Below are 21,352 nucleotides of genomic sequence, written 5' to 3' on the forward strand. Positions count from 1 at the left end.
CTCAGTTGACTCTCTGACGGGTGAGCGAACAATTCACAACTGTATATACTCCGTGTGTTGTGAGGGTGATCGAGATCGGTGCTCATCCTTCCCGATCCCTGAGGAGGGCCCCCATGTAATCTGAACAAAACAGACACGTGATTCCACCACGTGTGTAAACTTCACCAGAGAAATCAAATATCATTGATTATGTGTCATTATGCCGGCAATACGGAAAAACACGTTTTTGTGATTAATCTCAATTGTTGTATTTACTCCGAGCGATGCTTATCCTCTGATGTGGTTCAAGAGCAGTAGATGAAAATATTTTTTTTCACTGCTCCCTCCTTTTCAACTATAATCGATCCTGTGTGTTCCTTGACATTTAAATAGCTGCGTAAATATCTTATTTTGGAATTTCTCTTGTTTAAATTCATAGATAAAAGATATCGTCTGCTGTTTCAAACAGAATATATTTATAAACAAAGATATCGTTTGTCGTTCCAAATTTGAATATTTTTATTTATTCAAAATCGTTTTCAATCTCGACGTTTGAAGTGGAAAATATCGATTATTTTTTTTTCTGTTGCTTTTATTTACAATTAATTAACTCAGTAATATAAATAAATTTGTGTGATAATTTTGGGTCATTCTTATTGCTTATCAATGGAAGAAATAGAAGATATGGTTTTTGTGGAGCAGTTGAATTCATTTGTGCATCAGTGGATCGAACTTGGCAATATTTTAGATAACATTCCAGACATTCCAAATCTACGTTTGGTTCATATTTTGCCTCCTGCTTGCATAGCTATTGCTCTTACACGATCTCTAGAAAGTGCATTCACGAAGCACTTCTTGAAATATTGATGAAAGCATAACTTATTATTAGCTATTTCTTTTTATAATCTTTTTCATATTTTATCACATAATTGAAAGAGCTACAAAGGTGCTACCCTGGGATTTTTACCTTCATACTGCAAGTTGTGCACAACATTTACGGATGAAACGTGATTTAGTTCATTGCAGAAGTATTAGTTTTTCAGGTGCTACCTACTTACTCTGAAACGCAACTAAATACGAAATTCATCAAGTGCAATTTATGTAAGTTTATCATCTTGCCAACAATTAACTCACTTTGGATTAACTGCAAACGCATTGTTACTGCAAAAATGCCTCCCGTGGCTTCTAGTTTGACTATTACTGGCGTGATCTGGGCATGCTTGTCCATGATTTCTGCCATCCTGTGTGCTGCTGGATTTTACATGCCTTTCTGGATCAAAGGCAATCTTGTGGATGGCACGGACGTTACATTTGGATCATTTCGGAGGTGTAATTACCCAAGATTGACTGCCGAGGGTAAACTTGAGATGGTGCATGAATGTGGAAGATATACATCTTTTCCGGATATACCTAGCCTTTCTTGGCAAGTGACCACTATTACTGTTGGATTAGGTGCTGCAGTATCCCTGCTTGTGGCATTTACTGCATTGTCTGCCTGTTGTTTGGCAGATGTAATCACAAAGACTACGGCCAGGATACTTGGATTGGTGCAGTTAATAGCAGGTGAGTTAGACAGTTTATTTTATAATTGAAAAACTTGAATGTTAGATCGTGTGTGAGTAACATTTTCGTGATTTTGAGCATAATTTGGTACAGAATATATAGTAATGTTAAAAAGTTTATAACACAAAACTTTTATTTTCCTAAAAAAAAAAAAAATCGCCTGACAATAAATTTTTGTTAATAGAAATGAGACTTATAGCCTATCACTAAACTCTTCAAATATTTTATGAAAATTAGAATTGGGATTGCAGGTTTGGTTTAAAAAAATAAATATCGAGTTTGCGTGGATAAATTAGTTGATTTAATCAAAGTCCAGAGCAAGTTAAATTTTCACCTAATTCTTATATATATATAAATATGTGTGAGTGTGTTTTGGGTTATTACATTAAAAAATAATAGATTAAAAAAATATGCCCAAAGACTGTAATTGTTCATCTGGCTAGAATTTCAGTCTCATGAAAACATAGTTATAATCTGAAAATTGATTAAAAAAACGTTATAATTTTGTGTTATGAGAATATATTGTTATCATTGCATGCTTTAAAACTATCTATTTGCCCTTGAAAATTTTATTCAACAATTCTCTTGTGTACTGAATAATAAAATCGTTGAATAATTAAATTATTATACATAAGGATCCTGAGGATATTGTCGAAGAAAATGCAGAATTTAAAATCTTAACTTGTAGTATGTTTTAACAGTGAAGAGTGTTGAAAAATGTTTAAATAAAGCGATTTCTATCTCAGATGTTTGAAAATTAAAGCATCACATTAGTTCTCTGAATAACGCAAATGAAAATCTTCACGATTTTCTTCAAAATGCATTTAAAATTTTAGTTTAATACATTAAAGTTTTATTTTCAACCTGTGTATCTCTTTCGTAATTATTTGTTTAAATGTTTTCGATTTATTATTATTTTTTTTTTTTGTTGTCTTGGGTAGCAATTTTGCATTCATTGCTATGTATGCAAATTAAAATGATGAAAAGATATGCAAATTCACGCTTATTTGCTTAAAATCAGATTAGTGAAATATTAATAGGATGATTTCTGTAAACTAAGAAATGTAAATAATAAATCTATTCCATCTTCTACCTCCTTTTTTTTTTTTTAGCTACTAAGTCTGATGTTTTTTTTCCTTGACTTCAATATTTAATCAATCCAATAATTTGCATGTTAAATTCTTTACATATTTTTTTTTAATTTTATTTAATTTTCTAAAAATGTTTCTTAAGATTTTCAATTATTAAAAATCTGATGCCATAACCGAAACCGTCTGTTGATTTTTTAGTTTTTAATCGATTTGTACGACTTTCACCGCCTTTTGCTTACTCAGCTGACTTATCTTTTAGATTCATGGGTGTGATAGTGGAGTCATGTTTCATCGGTTGTCACATGAAATCCTTTTTATCTCTCTTGAACATCTCTAAAGAGCAACCTGAATAGTTGATTTATCGTTCTTTTTGATCTGGTGTTAGCAAACGCGGCACTCGCATCGAAAGTTACGTACGCATTCTCAAATTCTTGTGCGAAATTGTTAGCACACACTACTTTCTGATGTCTTTAAGGTATCTCAAACAATTTCGATTCACTGTCTTTCGAAAATATTTTGCCAACATCCCCCGCAGCAACTGCCGATTCTGGGCAACCAGAGCATTCAGCATTAACATTTTTTGTGCGACCACATTTAAATTCCGAAAACCAGAGCCAACAATTGGCAATTTTTCTGATGTATAATCTCCATAATTTTTATCAGGCCACTTTTTGGCTTTAATAATTTGTTCCATTTGTATCCATCGTTTTGAAAAGCAAAAGAAACAACGCACCACATTTTCCTAAAATCATTTTATTACTTTTATCACACTTATTTTTGTCATATTTACAATTTGATTGTAATTGTATATCATGGGCGCAGCGCTGATCACATTGCCAAAATCCCTTCGTTGGTCAAGAAATTGTGGAGCCTTAACCTCCATAACCCGTTGGCCCACAACGGGATGTTGCGGAAATGCTTTACTTTAATTATATATTATATAATTATAATTATAGGGGGGGGGACACACAAACACAGGTTTGCGGTAAACTGATCACGGGTTAGAATCCTTTTAACGTCCGACTAACCAGGAGAGATTTTCGTGGTTTTTCTCTCTACGTTAAGCAAATATTCCATCAAAAAGTCATCCACGAAGGCTGGTTTACCCCGATGCTTGATCAAGGAATTCCCTTGTCTTCTGCATTGGGTTCAAAATTGCAAGGCTTATTGACACTAATGATGTTTAATTAAATTTGATAATAGGACTAACCTGGTATTATGGTAATTGGTGCAGTTTCAGTGTTTTATATTCGTATATTAGGTACCTATTAAAACTGCATCAATTTTGTACAGTTTTATAATAAATACTGTGGGAAGAGATTTCTTACGACACTTATACCGGAGAAAATTACTTATTTGTGGTAAACTTAAACTATTAAAATTTTACCTTGAGCAAAAGCATCATGCTAAATGATACTGAATACAGCAGGGCTGATTGTGCTCCGGAAAAAATCCGGATTTTTCGCTAACAGTGATCCGGAAGTTTCCGGAGATTGAAGGTCCAGACGTTTAAAAAAATCATTGATCACAGAAGTTTCCGGAAATCAAATTTTCAAAGGTGGAACTTAAAAACACAGTTTATTTTATTTGTTTGTAAGGGAGAGCCAGAGAAATACTTTATAAGCTTATAATCATGATTAATATTATTTTTTTATCAGTTGTCTACATTACACATTTGTCTACCAGTTGTCTACATTACAGACACATTATGCCATTTTTTCTTGAGTTGTTATAATCATAAACTCAAGAAAAAAAGACATTTGTAAATTTTAATTACTTCTCCAGGTCATCATAGGTATGTGTAAATGGTATAGGTATGTATAAAATTGTAAATATATTTTAAGTAAACTAAGAAATATTGAGAAAAAGGAAAAATAAACTTGTTTAACTTTTTTTCAATTTAAACTTTTTTTTTTAACTCAAGAAATTTTCCGGAATTTTGACTTGGGCTCACAATCACCCCTGATACAGTTAATCCATATTTTGATAGGATGGACTACTAAATTCGTGCTTTGCTCAGTCTAGTCGCGTAAAGCTTAGGAAAAGGGCAACCGATAATAAATAAATAAAATTGGAACTATTTAGCTTTATTTGCTGTGATGCTTCACATCAATGTTATTTAGTACTGATTTATTGATTATTTCAATATAAATAAAAGCGGAAACTATTCCAGTGGTTACCAATTTTTTTACGGCAGTTAAACCCTAAATAAACGACCTTTTTTCTCAGCGGAACCCTATGGCTTAATGAATAAATTTCATTAGCTATTGTCATTATATTTCTTAACGAAATACTATTAATTGAAAAGATTTAGTGAATGAAGGAAAAAGGAAAATTTTATCATATCGTTTTAATAATATTCGTCTGAAAATTGCATTTTATGTCAGACGTTTGAATTTATCAGTCTGGAAAGGCGTCTTGTTTTAAATTGATCTTATTCTATGTCTAAACTGAAAATGAGTGGGCTGAAATATGTTGAAATAAAAATGGAAAAGGACGAAAATAAACGTTGAGAAAGGTTAACAGAAAAACATACTTCTTCATTGTTGAATTGGATTATTTTCATTCGGTGAGACTCACTAACGCACTTTGTTTATAAAAGCATATCGTTTTCATAATTCATTCATTAACAGAAAAAAAACATTATTTTGAATTCAATAATTTCATAAAAATGACATACAAAAATCATAACTAATAAAAAAAGAATTTCTAACTCTCGGAGCCCTAAGTTTCTGCGGAAAGTTATTTGAAACCGTTGCTCCATTCAATGATTCAACTAAACAAAGTAATAAAATGGCGGATATGTATATTATCTTATCGTTAAAATTTTTTCTTTATCATAATATCTGACTAAATAAATAGAAGAAATAAAAAATTCTTGTACAATGACTGCTGATAAGTAGTTCTAAAATCAGACTAACGTTTTGACATTTGAGAAAGTGACTTTAGGTTCATTCTATTTAAGTATCTTTTTAAATTCTAGGTTGCTTTTAAAAGCTGCTGATTTTATACTTTTGGTGCCTAAAATGATTCATTTGACAAAAAGTGCTTTTTATTTATTCTTTTTAAAAAAAATAGCCCTATTCTATTTTTCCTATCCTTTAATATCAATTATTCAATTATATCTTTCATTAACTTTTACCTTGGAAGAATATTGATTGTGTCTAAGCATTTCAAATGCTATTTTGAATTGCTTTTGTACTTAAATTATTTTGAGCTAAAATTCGTTTTATCGCGAGTTTGGTTCAGTTTAGTTTTTCAGTTCAGTTTTTCAGTTCAGTTTAGCATCTAAGAGAAGAATTTAATATAAAATTTGGTTTTTATTTTTGTGTTTTATTTCTATTTAAACATGTCTTGTATTTAAGTAAAACAAAAGAGCTTTCAATTTGTTATGTATTTACACTACTAATATAGAATTGATATATAACTTAGAATTTTGTTAAGAAATGATTAAAACAGTATTTTTTTTTAAATCTTATTTTATACGTTTATTAAATGCAAATTGTTTTCGATTTTGTAGTGAAAGAAATTAACAAGCCTCTCCAAGCTTAAAAAAATGATTTAACTATAGTTATTGTAAAAAATACCTAACTGGTTTGTTGAAGAAGAAAAGGATTTTAAAGTGCATGTCTGAGTAAATAATATGGTGAAAAAGGAATTTAAATATTCAATCGAGCAAAATAAATTTTTACAATGAATTATAAATTTTTCTTAAAAAATCCACTTTTTGGAAGAAAATATAAATTTTCAAACCAAATTTTGAGAAATTTAAACCGAAATTTTAATTTCAGAAAAGTATTAGTTTTAAAAGCAGTCTGATTTTAGAAAATATTAAGTTCAAATCAAGAATGAATGTTAAGTTTTCTAATCAGGGATCTGTTTAGAAGAAATTTCACAAAATATCTTCATAAAAACGGACCCTTCACAAAATATTTTAACTTAAAAACGGACCTTTCACAAAATAATTTATCTTATAATCGGACCCTTCACAAAGTTGTTTATGTTTATTATTGTTTTGTTAATGGAAAAAAACCTTCCCAGGGGAGCGGGAAAAAAGAAAGACAGATGTAAACGAACTAAGCTTTGTCTTCAACAGAAGCTTCTTCCTTTATTCGTCCGAAATGAATATTCTGCGTTCAGAAGTATAGGCTAAATACCAAATAGTATTTGTGTGTTGCATCTCTAATTTAGTAGCAGCAATTGCAATTTATTTTTGAAAATTTAAATTTTTTTAATTATTTTTTTACAGTGTTGAGCATAATCTTGTATCTATTTACAATTTAACAACTCCTTGAAAAAGTTTTTTACAATAACAGGACCCTAATTGCACAAGTTCACAAAAGCAGGTCCCTGGTTGAAAGAATGTGACTTGACATTTATTTTATATTCACAAATTACGAGTAACTTTTTCACAATTTTACAAAAAACGGGCCTTTCACAAAATGTCTGGATAGATCCCTGCTAATAGACAATATTTTGTCGATGAGATTTGCTGTAAGTTAAAATGCGCAGTATTTACATATTTATAAAATTGTCTGAAGTGCGCAATCTTTTTAATTGAAGGGATAGTGCAGGTTAACCAATGCAGAGCCGCATGCCCAATTTTTTAGATATGTTGACCTCAATTATGGTAATTTTTATATTAACATCAGTGTTTTAAAAACTAATTTTTTTTATATGTATTTTCATGAAGTCGTGGTGGGTAAGGATATAGAACCCTCCCTTCCCAATCAGATGACCCAGGTTCGAATCCCAGCAGCAGCTGGTTGATACGAATTCTGCTTCCGGCTCGTACCGAACATAGTGCTGAGGTAAACTATCCTCAGCGGTAGACGGATCACAGGTTAGAATCTCCTTTCTGTCTGGCTAACCAAAGGAGATTTTTGTAGTTTTCTTTTCCATGAAACGCAAAAGTGGGTTAATTCCGTCAAGAGGTTTTCCACGAAGGCTAGTCAAATACCGCGAGTATGATTACTAAAATTATTTTATTATTTTTTATTAGACTTATAGTTGCCATATTTACAATTGATTTGATAGTAATTAATTATATAATTGTAATTGATTATTTAATTATAATTAAATGTGGTGATCGAATCCCAGCGATGGCTGGTCGACACAAATTCTGCTACCGGCTCGCAAAGACTACAGTGCTGACGTAAAATATCAATGGTAGATGATTCATTAGTTAGAATCCTCTTGCTGTCCTGCTTACCAAGAAAAGTTCTCATGGTTTTTCTCCCCATGTAACCTATTTGCAGGTTAGTTTCTTCAAAAAGTCCTTCACAAAGGCTGATTTTTCCCAATGCTTGATCCAGGAGTTTCCTTGTCTTCTGCGTTTGTCTCAAAATTACAAGGCTGCGGAGTTGAACATTGATAGTGGTAAACTTAGAATTGTGTCGGCTGTTCAACGGCGATTATAAAATAAAGCAAAATATATTTTTGCACGAAATTAAATGCTTTTAAATATTATAATTCATTCAGAGCTGAAAAAGGCCAAATTGATACGTTAAAAAATAATTCCTACTTATCAGAATTTTTTTTCTTCAACTCCCTCCTAGGAAATAACCTTTCGTCACACAGACATCTGAAGGGCAGATTTGTAGGCTACTTTTTCAGAGGCACCAAATTAGGTGGGCACACGTTGCTCCCACAGTAAGGATAGAGAATGAAAGAGCATCCATGCCTTGCCCGGGATTCGAACCCAGAACCTTTGTGATGCAACGCCAGTTCCCTGATCCCTACACAGGCCGCTCGGTACTTATCAGTAAATATTTTTCGAAAAGAATATAAAAAAGGAATAACCGTTGTGCGAATAAAAAAACTGTTTGAGGAGATACTTTTATGTCGTTACCTGTTTGCACTAACTGTTATCGTCAAGGCGCTAAACATACTTTTAACTTACACATATTTAAGAAAAAATAAGTAGAGGCTTTATCCGGGGTTTTCTACGATCCCTTTGAGTTAATCCCCTTCTATATTTACTATTATTATTAAACTATTTGCGGGATATTGTCTGGAAATCGTCAAAATTTGAAGATAATTTTTGAGTAATCTTTCCCTTTGCTGTAAAATTGTTACCTTTCAAAAATATTTAGTTTATCACTATGCCCTACATACATAATTGTAATACTTGGTTAACAACAGCAAATTGTTTTCGAAAACGGGAGTTTGCTACTATTTAAAACAGACAAATCACCCAGCAAATTCTTTAACTTCCATAAAAATAGAACTTTCCCTAGCTGTATCATATAAACCCTTAAAGTAAACACAAAACGAACATTGTGTGACTTATTACTCTCAGGATTCTTTTCGAAGCGGAATGTCATTTAGTTTTACTTAACGCGATTTAAATAGTTCAGGAGAGTTCCATACGTGCTTTCGTTCATTTGTCTGTCAACAAATACAATGAGTTTGACTGACACATACTAATGAATTCCTTGTTCCACTGCCGCGCTTTATGCGGTGTTATGTCAGTGAAATAATGGCGTGGTTTGAATGCAGCTAAAATTACTGTAAGCCTTGTTGTCTTATCTCATTTATTTGGTAGGGGGAGAACGACAGTGACGAACTGCTCTAAACATGAGAAAACACACCTTTAAATAATGTGATAAGAGTAAGTGATAATAGAGGTTTGTTGCTAAGTCATTACAAGGAATATCCATTTTTTTGAATATAGTGTTTTCACAAGTAGATAATTTTATTTTTAAAGATCTTTTTGTATGCGGATATAAGTAGGAGTTGGACAAGTAGATAATTTTATTTTTAAAGATCTTTTTGTATGAGGATATAAGTAGGAATTGGACAAGTAGATAATTTTATTTTTAAAGATCTTTTTGTATGAGGATATAAGTAGGAGTTGGACAAGTGGATAATTTTATTTCTAAAGATCTTTTTGTATGAGGATACAAGTAGGAGTTGGACGAGTAGATAATTTTATTTTTAAAGATCTTTTTGTATGAGGATATAAGTAGGAGTTGGACAAGTAGATAATTTTATTTCTAAAGTTTGTATGAGGATATAAGTAGGAGTTGGACAAGAAGATAATTTTATTTTTAAAGATCTTTTTGTATGAGGATATAAGTAGGAGTTGGACAAGTAGATAATTTTATTTCTAAAGATCTTTTTGTATGAGGATACAAGTAGGAGTTGGGTAAGATTTTTCGACACGGAAGTATGCATAGATAATCGAATCACATTCCTCGCTTTATTAAATCTTATTTTTATTTATATTAATCGGTTTTACAAGTTTTCAATATAATTTTTGAACATCCTGTGTCAGGATATAGCAGAATTACAGTAACGTGCAGATTATTTAATACATCATATCATTCATTGTAAAGCTACTTATCCTTTTAAGTTCGGTTTGCTTTGCTAGTTTAGTTTACTGTTGTTTGAGGCTATGTGTATCAATTTGTTTAAAACGTTGCGCAGTTGCCTAAATCATACTTCGTGTTCATTCATAATTTCCGAACTAATTTCCTCTTATTACTAATTTTCTCATCTCGTGAGTGAGGCTTATAATAGATGCCAACAATTGAGAACAATTTTTAAAAGGATTTAACTATTCGGATGCATCAATCTTTAATTAAACTGACTTTCTGACAGCAGAAAAACTTCATTCTATTCGTAAATCAGTCGTTAAGAAAAGAAGCTATTTAAGAAAATCTAATGAGATTTAACATCTTTATGATGAGATTTATTTTCCTCATTCCAAAGAAGGAAAAACTTACGAAAAATATACTAGTGCTGAGCTTTCCAGTTAGTCTAACAGTTAATTAGTAGTTATCGAAATGTTATGTGATTTCTTAGACTGCTCTGTCCCAGTGCCTGTTATATTGAAGGCTCCAACCAAACAAATTTCGCCATTTCTGAAATTTAAAAAATTTTTTTTGATTATAAATTCTAAAAAAGACGCAGTGTTTAAAAAGGGCACATATAAAAGCCACACTTGAATTTCGTAGCAGGTGACATCATGTTTTCTTACCATTTTAAAGGTTGATAATACAGGTTTATAATTCTTGTAACAGTTCAAAAATTTAAAATCACATTTCTTATTATGTTATTAAATAATTATTTGGTGTTACACATGGTTTGCATATTCTTTTAATCACAAATATTCATTATATTCGAGGGTGGTACGAATTAAGCCAATCAACTTCCTAAATGGTACCACCCTGCATACCTCTGTAAAGACAATTGACTTTCAGTACTTTTTGCACAAACATTATTACTAAAAGAAATATATATATAATAAGCTGAATGACTGTATTTAATTGTTAAAATATTTCAGATGTAATTGTAAGTGATTTGTAACTGATAAAAATTCAAATGAGAAGGTCATTACTACCTAGATTCTTCTTGTAATTCAAGTGAACCGTATTTAAAAAAATTCAATTTTTTTAGAAAAAGAAAATTTTAATTTCTGTTAATACTTTTTATTTACAGTTAATGCAATAAACAAAATTAGCACTGCGTAAAATTGTTCGTTGGTCGTTTAAAATCAAATTTCACAGACGACGTTCTAAGCTAAATGCAATTTATAACATAAAGTCTACGTAATGGTATAGCTAAATTAAGTGTATCGCAACACATAATTTGTCATTATTCAAATTATCTTTGTTTTTAATTTCGAAAGTATAGGCTCAATATAGCATGGAGAAAAAACGATGAAAAATTTTCGATTTTTTTTCGTGGGTAGTTAGTTATTAACCATTTACACCGTAAAACCTAATCTTACGTTTTAAGAGAATCGTAAGAAGTTAAAATAGTTGCTGTGAGACTGGTATTAATCTGGGAGAGACATCTCGAATCGTTAATAATATTTAAATACTAGTGAGCTGCGTCCCCTGCTCGCTAACACTCGCTATCCCCCGAAAATTGCTACGCAATCTTATATGGTTTGCTTCGCTAACCAAGCTCGCTTCGCTCGCTATTAACTTAGGTACATTGCAAATGCACAAAATTCTAAGAATTCAAAACAATCATTCAAATCCATATAAAAACTTTTTTTAAAAAAAAAATTACATCTTTTTAGTAAATAGTAAGTCATTAAAATAAATTTGAATTCAAATAAATGATATGTAATTCGTTAAACCTATTAGAAATGTGCTATAGTAAAATTCGTGATATAAATCAAAAATCGTCAAATAAATTCGTAATATATAAATTCGTGAAAAAAAGCGCTTTCGACAAAATACTAAAATAGAGATCTATCGACAAAGACTACTCACTTCTGCCTAGCTTAATAGTATGAGATTGCCGCAGCTGATGCTCTCTGGTTATTTCAGTTTCCGTTTTTAAAAGCGCTATATGTTGAGCCACCTCAGCTAGATTTGGCATGTGACATTTTTAGCGGCAATCATTAGTCGATTCGCCGTCAAACAAACGTTGCCACCAATGGAAAAGAAATACAGCCCAAATTTGGGAGCCACGTAAGAGAATTATATGTATTAGATGATAAAATAAATAGTTTGTGTGCATTTGTTAGTTCGTCAATTTATTTGCAACTACTTAGCTTCCAGCTCCAATCTTCAATAAAATTTGGATAAAAAGATATTCGATACGTGAAATGCTATTTAGTCAGGGCCATTCTGCCAACGGCAGCAGGGTCCTCTCCAGGAGGTACATTTGAAAGACAAATCTGCTTGCTATCGATGTTAGTATAATATCTAGTAAAAAAAAATGATTGCTAATAAATAAAAATGATTGGTGTTACAATAAATAACAGCGTGAATTAGGAAAGATGTCGTATTTATTTCAGATTTCTAAATCTGAGATACTGTGACCATAAAAGAATCGATTCGCATCTCATGAACAAGCAAAATACATTAGTTTCATTTCGAAAGTAATGTACTAAAAAACTACCGCTTGTGGTGTAAATGAGTTGAAAATATGAATTATTAACACAAAAAATAATGCTAAGGAATTCGTTATTCATTAACACAAAACTTCGCAGTTGGAAAAAAAAAAGTTTCTAAACCTGAAAGTCTACTTTCACTTGCTGATTCACCCTTCTAAAATAAATTTCCGAAACCCTTTAATGGATCTTCCAAAACGAGTTGCTGCTCGACTTTCGAAACGGAGTCTGAAATTGGACAATGAACCCTTTGTGAAAGGCCAAGTGCTCTTACCTTTCCTAATTGATATTACTTACAACTTCGTCGGAATAAGCCTTTGCCTTGAGTTAGACCATTCACTCTCTTAAACGACAAGTAGACAACACTATAAATAATAAAGGCTTTTGCCCTGAATAAGGTCGTAACGTGAACTGCGGAATTGGAATGTATATTGTTTCTTAGTCTCGCTGTTTTAAAAGTAGAGTGAAAATTCACGAGAAAATATGAGAGAATGCTTTAATATTTTGCCAATAATAGTAATAATATTATTTAAAAAAATATTTTTTAAAACAACAGCTCATAAATATCAATAAAATTTTTTTATATTTAAATTGATATTCAAGGAATTTAAAAAGTCGTTCACTAATATTAATATACAATTGAATTGTTACGTACTTTTACTGACTACAATAGAACAGTACTTTTGCCGACAACAATTTCACAGAAAAACTTTATATTTCAAAATTTGTAACAAATCTTGAATGGTCGTGATTAAAGCTTTCAGAAATTGCAATATGTCTTTGTAAATGTTGGTTCTAGGATTAGGATTCTTTCACGAGATTGATCTACTACGAATAATATTTGACAACACCGTTGCTGCCTAATATTGGAGATATGATTCTAATAAGTAACCTGTACCTCAAAGGCAGAAGTTGAAGTTCATTTTGTTTAAAGTAAAGAGCACTTATGAATTCCATTCTAGACTGCGAATTTTCAAATTGAGACATCAGAATTTAACCAGCTTTTGCCATTTGTGGCATGCTTTCGTTAAATTCCTCCGTTAATGGAGTTGGCTTCCTTTGATACGCCTCCACATTTTTCTTGTAGTTCTTGAGGTCCTTAATGTGAAGTGTAAAAACTCTCCTGTAAAGATTTTATACTTGAATCAATGAGTTCGAAAACCAGTCATCACCAAGAAAAAATAATAATAATTTTACGGGCGAGACAAAAAACTGAATAGTTAGGTATCAGCTTGATATACGTACAGCTTTTATTAATGCACAAAACATACTATTCCAAGTATACTAGTCCCGCAGTGGACTGATCGTTAAGACACGATTCCCAGCAGATCACCGAAGTCAAGCATCACTGACTGCGGTCAGTGTGCGGGTGGGTGACCCACTTGGATCAGTCTGCGTAAGGACCGAGGGTGTGCGGTATTGGTCCTCGTTAAACTGTCCTACCGTAAAGTGCTCGACTTCGCGTGCAGGTCGTTGGGCTACCGAAGCGGGGGTGCCATCCCCACTGCAGAGGATCAAAATTGTGATGGCATGTCTTCGGATCATCCTCAGGGATGCTTCCCAGACCTTCGCCAATAGCCCATTGTGCAGCTCTAGTACGACGTAAATGAACTAAAACAACCAAGTATACTATGTCAAGTAAGTAAACATGAATTTCTTATATTCTAACTATGTATCTACGTCAGACAAACTTAAAAATGTAAGAATCTCAATTTTGAAATAAAGTGGAGATGACTGGTTTTCGGACTCTTCTGTTCAATTAATAATTTTTCTGCTTGTAGAATGACCATAGTGGTCAGTAGTTACGAATCTGCCCATTCCCGTTAGTAGCTGGTCATTGTCAACTCAATATTTCAACCCTCTATTCTTGAATGAGATCCTAAATTTATTAACTAAGGCAAGAATAAACTTGATTGTAACCGTTAGTGCAGAGGCTGTAACCTTACTACGATAATCTGGAGAAAAAGCATTTAAATTAGGATATTTGTTTTTGTAATCGAAAAAGAGTAATGTTTAAACTAACAATGAGGTAAATTTGTGATTTCTTGAAGTAAGTTTCAAGTCATAAGTTAGAATAGAGTTTCAAGTCATAGTTAAGTAAGTCATAAGTTAGAAAGTAGTTTGAAACTGATGCTTGAAATACGGACTGTTGTTTACATAGACGGTCCCATACCCATTAATGTTCAAGCTAGAGACTGAACTATATCACTTAACTATTATGCTTTAATTAATTGCCATAGTATTCTGGTTTCGTAATATTTTACCCAGTTGTTACACTATTCTACTTTGAAAAGCAACTTATTCTCATTGGTTGTTGTTGTTACTATTAACTAATTTATTATTGATAAATTTTCAGTAACCAGGCAAATGAAGTGCCTGGTGACGAATGATATCTCTATTGTTGATATCTCACTCAATGAATGATATCTTTATTGTTATAGCTATCAAGTTGCATAGTTACTATGTCGTTGAACCTTGACACCAACTATTGAATTTGCTATAGGTTCCTCTTGATGAGCTTGCTCTAGTCGGACAAACTTTGCTTTTGAGGTATTTACCGGCTGAATAGTCAGACAATGAAATCCTTGAAAAAGAAAAGACTTAATTTACGTTTATTTTCTATTTACTGTACTGCAAAATGCCATTATCATTGTTGTCATGAGCATAGTTGTTCAGTTTTTTTTTCAAGTAACGCTGCAATGCATGCAGCATTTTCTGAATGTGTTTTTTTTATCATTTGGTGGCTAATACATACTAAGACGTCGAGAATAATTTTTTTTCTTTAAAAATTGTCACGTTTAGGCATGATTTCTTATCTTTTAAGAAATCTGTAATTCTACCATATAAATAAATTTTGTTTTAAAAGCTGATAATAGGCTACTTTTATAATATAATGATGAATGTCTTTTCGAATTGGAAATTGTAGACTTTGACTTAATTTTACACTGTATATTTAACTTCGGACTCGGACAGAGTATCGAAAAGAGTTTTGTTTGGGTATTTCAAAATACCTCTTGGGTGGGTCATCTGAATAACTCATTTGCACAGTGCTTTTCAAGTGAAAGGTTAGTAATGTTATTACACACAGCATATTACTACTATATTACAAAGCGTGTAATCTGCTTAAAACTTAGCCTATGAAATTGAAATCTTATATTTTTATATTGAAACTTAGTAAGATATTATTATGAGGAGCAGAATGCTCCGGTGTACGGTTTATAGCGTAATTCATTTGCAAAATTGAACATCTGCAAAACAGAAATTTTCACTTCCTGCAAAAAACACAGAATAAAGCCTGAGTAATTATTTAGTTATAATAATGTCTTTATTATAATTAGTTTTTATTGTTTATTGTTTTTATTGTTTAGAAAAAATTAACAAATTCCTCAATTCGAAGATTTGCGCATTTTTTTTTCTCTCTCAACTGCAGTTAGCACGTTTAACATCTGATTGATTATCAGATTAGTTTTCAGTTTTGATTGAAACATTAAATAATCTTCTCTTTTAAAAAACCATTTTATTTCCTCGGAAATGCTGCATAAGATTATCTTAAACGTTTGATAACATTATTCATTGTTCTTCTTAGTTTCACTATTCATCTATTTGAGACAACTCTCCACTTGTTAAACAGGGAATGAGGATTCTTTTTATCGGAAAGATTCAGGTTTATCTTTTGTTATCGGTGAAGTGCAATGTTTTGTTTGCAGTTATACTAACGTCATTATTTAAACAATTCAAACATTTCCTTACATATGATATTTATCAAGAAGTATGGTGCCATTGTTATGCCTTTGTGATAATTTTCAGTACTTTTGAGTTGAGTTTCAGCAATAAAGGATTGAAGTGACCTGTAAATCTTTCTACTCGGGTCAACTTCCTAGTATTTTTAAACATAACATATTAGAAATTGGTAAAATACATAAAAAAATTGACTTTATCGTTTTGGACCTCCCATGTTCTAAGCTTGCTCTTTGTTGAAAATTCATAGAAAATAAAGCGTTTGACAAATTCTTTTAATATTATCCATGATAATTCTTAGTCGTATGTATTTTTAAAATCGTAAATATCTAAGCTAACAGGCTATTGAATATCATAAGAAGAAAAAAAGACAGTTTCCAATAGAACTGCAAACATTACTGACTGCGGTCAGTAAACGGGCTTGTGACTACTTTGATCAGTCTGTGTAGTGACCGATTGTGCGTGGTATTGGCCTTTGTTAAACCATAACTGTTCTACTGTAAAGTGCTCGACTTTGCAAGCAGGTCGTCTGGTTACCGAAGCGGAGAAGCCATCCTCTCTGCAGAGGATCAAAATTGTGATGGCATGTCTTCGGATCATCCTCAAGGATATTTCCCAGATCGTAGCCGATAGCTCATTGAGCAGCTCTAGTGCGATGTAAATAAAGTACCGACCTACCGTAATAAAAAGTACTCTTTTGTCGGTAAAAAATGTCTCAAATTTGAATTCCACCCTCTTATAAGTACTTATCACATCATGACAAGATTCAGTTAACGTTACTTCCACTTCAATAAAAAGTAGCTTCCCATTGTGTATTGGTTTTTATGACTTCATTTTTAAGAAGGATTTCATAAGTGAAAATATACGTCAAGAGCTTTGATTACGGAGCACCGTGATGCACCAGTCTTTGAACTACGATGAAATTCTGACACTGCTCTATTTATAATCCTTCATCATTAATCTTTGCACGTTACTTAAATATTTATAGAAATTAAGTTTAGTAATTTGGGAAAGAGTAACAATTACTCTCTAGTTTGTTTATTACTTCCAATAAGCGAGCCATTAAATCGATTCTTTGATCAAAGTTTGTTCATATTTTAACATTAATGTTTAATGAGGAAATTTTCCACCGCGCCATTAAATCTTACAAGAATTTACTAATCTTCTTAAAATGTGGTTGCTGATGCCTGACGGGGCAAACAAGTCTTAAAAATTTATTTTTGATTAACAACTTTCTCATCATCATTAAACCTACTTTAAAGCGTTTCTCTTAATAATGGGTCAACAATATTACTTTGTTACATAATGATAAGGAAAATTTTCAGTTAGTGACATTGTTTGATGCTGGTGTCCGCCCACGTTAAGGAGGGAAAAAGATGTCGCTATGCGATGAAATTACTCTTGTAAATTAACTTAGGAAAAGTCATTTGTGAAATTCTTTAATAGCTATTAATACTGTAATGATACAGAAAAAAGTTTAGCTTTAAAATTATCTTTTTTTAAATACTAAATTTACTGTTAATAATAGTCTTCGTTTGTGTTTGGCGTATAATAGATGCGTGTGGTGTATAATTTAAGTAAAAACAAGTCTCAAGAGAAAGTATTTGCCCCTTTCTTTCTTTTTTTCATGGTTTTACATCAGACATAATTCACGACATCATTTTATCAGTCTTTTTAGAGTAAACAACATTGCACCTTATGTTGGGCGCATTATAGCTGATTCCATCTGTTAATCAACTATATTGCGCCAAGCATTCAAATTTAAATTGTTGTTATATTAATTTAAATTTAAATTTAATCTTTTAAGTTACTTTTAATAATTCCTATATATATATTTTAATAAAATTTTATTTGCGCTTTAAATTCTGTGAAATTGTTTACCTTATGAAAACTAGCTACAAAAGATCTAGCATAGTATTCACATAATTTATGTAATTAACATGTTTTTTTTAAAAAGTAATTATTGATGTGCAAAATTCATGTTAATTTTTGCAGTTTCAAAAATTACACTTAAAATGTATGCTTGATATTAAGCGCTTAAATTATGCTTAAAATGTAATTATCATTTGTAATGATAATCAAAGAATAAATGAAAAGATTAAATAAGATATAAATTGAAAAATGAGAACTACTTAAAGTAGTTTATTCCTTTGATACAGATGGGTACAGGTGTTTCTTTTATATATTTTTTTCTGACACTCTAATTACTAACAGTTTAGTAGTTACTAAAATAAATCTGCGGGATTATCGGATTTAAAAAATCCAAAAAAAGTAATGTGAAATTTGTTTGAGTCGTATTCAAAAATTTATCAATATTTGATTTCGTAAAGTATAGAAATTTCAATAATGAATAACTGTCTCTTTTTAGAAAAAAATAACTGCAAATAAATGCAAATTTGAAAAATTGTTGCTTGGAAGTGAGCCGTGTTTGGAAAATTTTGCTTTTAACGCAGAAAAAGACACCTGCTTTTCACGGTGTATTTCATAACCATAAATTATTATTAAAATGCAAAATATAATACTTTACCTTTTTTTTAAACCTAAATTAATGCAGAAAGCATTCAAAATATGTTTATGTAGATCTAAATAAGTGCAAATTTGAAAAATTATTGCTTGGAAATGAGCCGTGTTTGGAAAATTTTACCTTTAATGCAGAAAAATACATCTGCTTTTGTACTGCATTTCATAACCACAAATTATTAAAATGCTAAATATTATATTTTCCCTTTTTTTCAATAAAACTTAATACAGAAAGCAATAAAAATATGTTTAATAAGAATTGTGCGTAAAAAGGATAATTGCTAAGCACTTAAACCTCATTCATCATCCGTTGATTTGCCATTCCTTTAATTATTATCTACAATAAAAAAAAACAAATTCTTGATTTATTCTTCGGAAAAGCAATAACCATTTCTTATTTTGTTGTTCAATGACCCTTATTTCGTTATAAAAAGAAATTCAAGATTTCCGCCTCATTACGAAGTAAGAACAAAAAATATTCTTAATGTATTCATACTTAGACGCTCACAATAAAGTAAACGCGACCGGTAATTAAAGTTCCTTCACACTCTTTTTGCCGAGTATTTTCAATAAGAAGAAACATAATTCAATAAATAGAACTTGCTACATCAATGTTTACGAAAGCGGAATGTTTCGTCTCACAAAGTCATTGATCCGGAAATTTTTCTGAAAGTGCCTGAATAGGTCAATAATTGAACGATTTTATATGCTCGCCTTAGCTAAATTCTCTGTCGGTGTTCGAAAAATTCGGACACGATTCATTGCTTTCTTTGTCCTGGTCAAAACGGTATAAGATTAAAGGTTTTTAATTCGTTATATGATTTTTGAATTTACCGATTTCAAAGCTACCGGCAATTAAAGTTCGTTCATACTCCTTTTTGCTGAGTATTTCAATGAAATGAAACATGATTCAATTAATACTGTTTGTCTAAGATAGGTACTCTTCCAGACATTCGTCTTGAGCTTTGGCGGTGACTATGGTAACGAGGTATGATTATTTCAAGCAGGAGAGCGGGGTCCCTCTTTAGGAATGGTTTCGGCGAGAGAAAAGGAGACCTCTTCATCGAAGGTACCCGCCCTAAAATGCACTCTTCTTGTTTCCATGGCACCAGACTGCCACAGACTTTGTGGCGGGAAGAGTACTTATCTTAGACAAACAGTAGAAATTGTCACACCAATGTTTACAAAATCAGCTTGTTTTGTTGTATATCGCTTCGTCCTATAGATTTTTAATTAATTAATTAATGGTTAAATTTTTCTCGAAGTGAATTGATTGATAAATAATTGAAGGATTTTATCCGTTCGCCTTAGCTAAAGTCTCTGTAAGTGTTCTAAAAACTCGGATACGATTTCTTGCTGTCTTTGTCCAAGTCAAAGGTGTATAAGATTCGTTATAGGTTGGTAATTCGTTATCGGATTTTTTAATATTGTTGAAATAAAGCCTTTTAGTGTATATTTAATTATATTTTCACTTTTGAGTAATAAACTTTAAGAGGAAGAAGACATCAAAACAAGCTTGTTTAGTGGCATATGGTTCGTTTGAAAGGCTTAGTAAGCAAGTAAGTTTTATTTCCTGTTTATTGTATAAGATCTTTTTTTAGTTCAGTTTAAAGGCTTTGGATGATATAATGATAAGCAATATTTACTGCTACTCATAACATAAACGAATTCTAAAAAATATTCAAATTATCAATTTTTTTCTAATGCCGCTTTTTATTAAACCTAGTAGTAAGTGCAGTATAAGTAACAATAAATAACTATTGCGTCAATGATACCTAAATTATGGATCAGTTTTCCGTCAAGGAGCTTTTGGTGCCCGCTCCAAACTTTTCTTACGATGCCGTTCGAAAACTAACTGAAAAGTTAAATCGCTTTTCATCTTTAGAGAAGAGTGGAGATATTCTTTACTTCTCTTTTTGTTATAAATAAACGATGATGTGTCGATTTTAAATCTTTTGAAACAAATTTTTTATTTTAATGCAAAATATTTTTCAACACTGCACCGACAATATTTTTTGTCACGTTTACGCCAAAATAAAAACATATTTAAATTATACGTTTTGAAATTGAGAATTTGATTAGTGCATTAAAAGTAGAACAATCAAGCCACATTCAGTGGGAATGTTCCCTAAGTTTGTAAAAATCTCAAAATTCTATTTCATTATTCTTGAAAATTTTAACTTGCTTATTGTAGCTTAATTTTCCGAAAAAAAAAACATTTAAAATATTGATAAAATAATTTTTACTAAATAAAGAATACTGACGTCTTGGAAAAATTCTGAAATGCATCAATCGAAAATTCGACAATTAAACGATTAACAACGGTTAACCTTAAAAACTGTCAGAAATAAAGAAATTTGGAGCAGACCCCAAAAACTCTATTTCTAACTATCTCTCTAACTAACTTCCTGATAGTATCTCGCGGACAGGAAGCCATTTTCTTATTGCCTGAGTCTTATAGCTCTGAATTTAAGAGTTGTTACCTTGTGCCTTGACCTTGAAGCTTCTGAGATATGTTTTGACTAGTACTTTGATGTTCTGTGGTTTCGAAAATATTGCTTGATAGTTGATTCAAATGGTAATGAAAATGTGTGACCTCAGAAGA

General features: G+C 31.4%; 1 protein-coding gene across 1 annotated transcript in view; it reads left to right on the plus strand.

Annotated features, from left to right (window-relative positions):
• The window catches only part of LOC107456025 (LHFPL tetraspan subfamily member 6 protein), a 263,144-nt gene continuing 241,792 nt past the window's right edge, over positions 1 to 21,352 (plus strand). The window contains exon 1 of the mRNA XM_016073790.4: positions 1 to 1,542. Coding sequence (XP_015929276.1) covers positions 1,149 to 1,542 — 394 coding nt within the window. The 5' untranslated portion in view covers positions 1 to 1,148. The remainder of the gene's footprint in view (positions 1,543 to 21,352) is intronic.

The sequence above is a fragment of the Parasteatoda tepidariorum genome, chromosome 6, assembly GCF_982258835.1.
Source record: "Parasteatoda tepidariorum strain Cologne lab strain chromosome 6, Ptep-v5.0, whole genome shotgun sequence".
Lineage (NCBI taxonomy): Eukaryota > Metazoa > Arthropoda > Arachnida > Araneae > Theridiidae > Parasteatoda > Parasteatoda tepidariorum.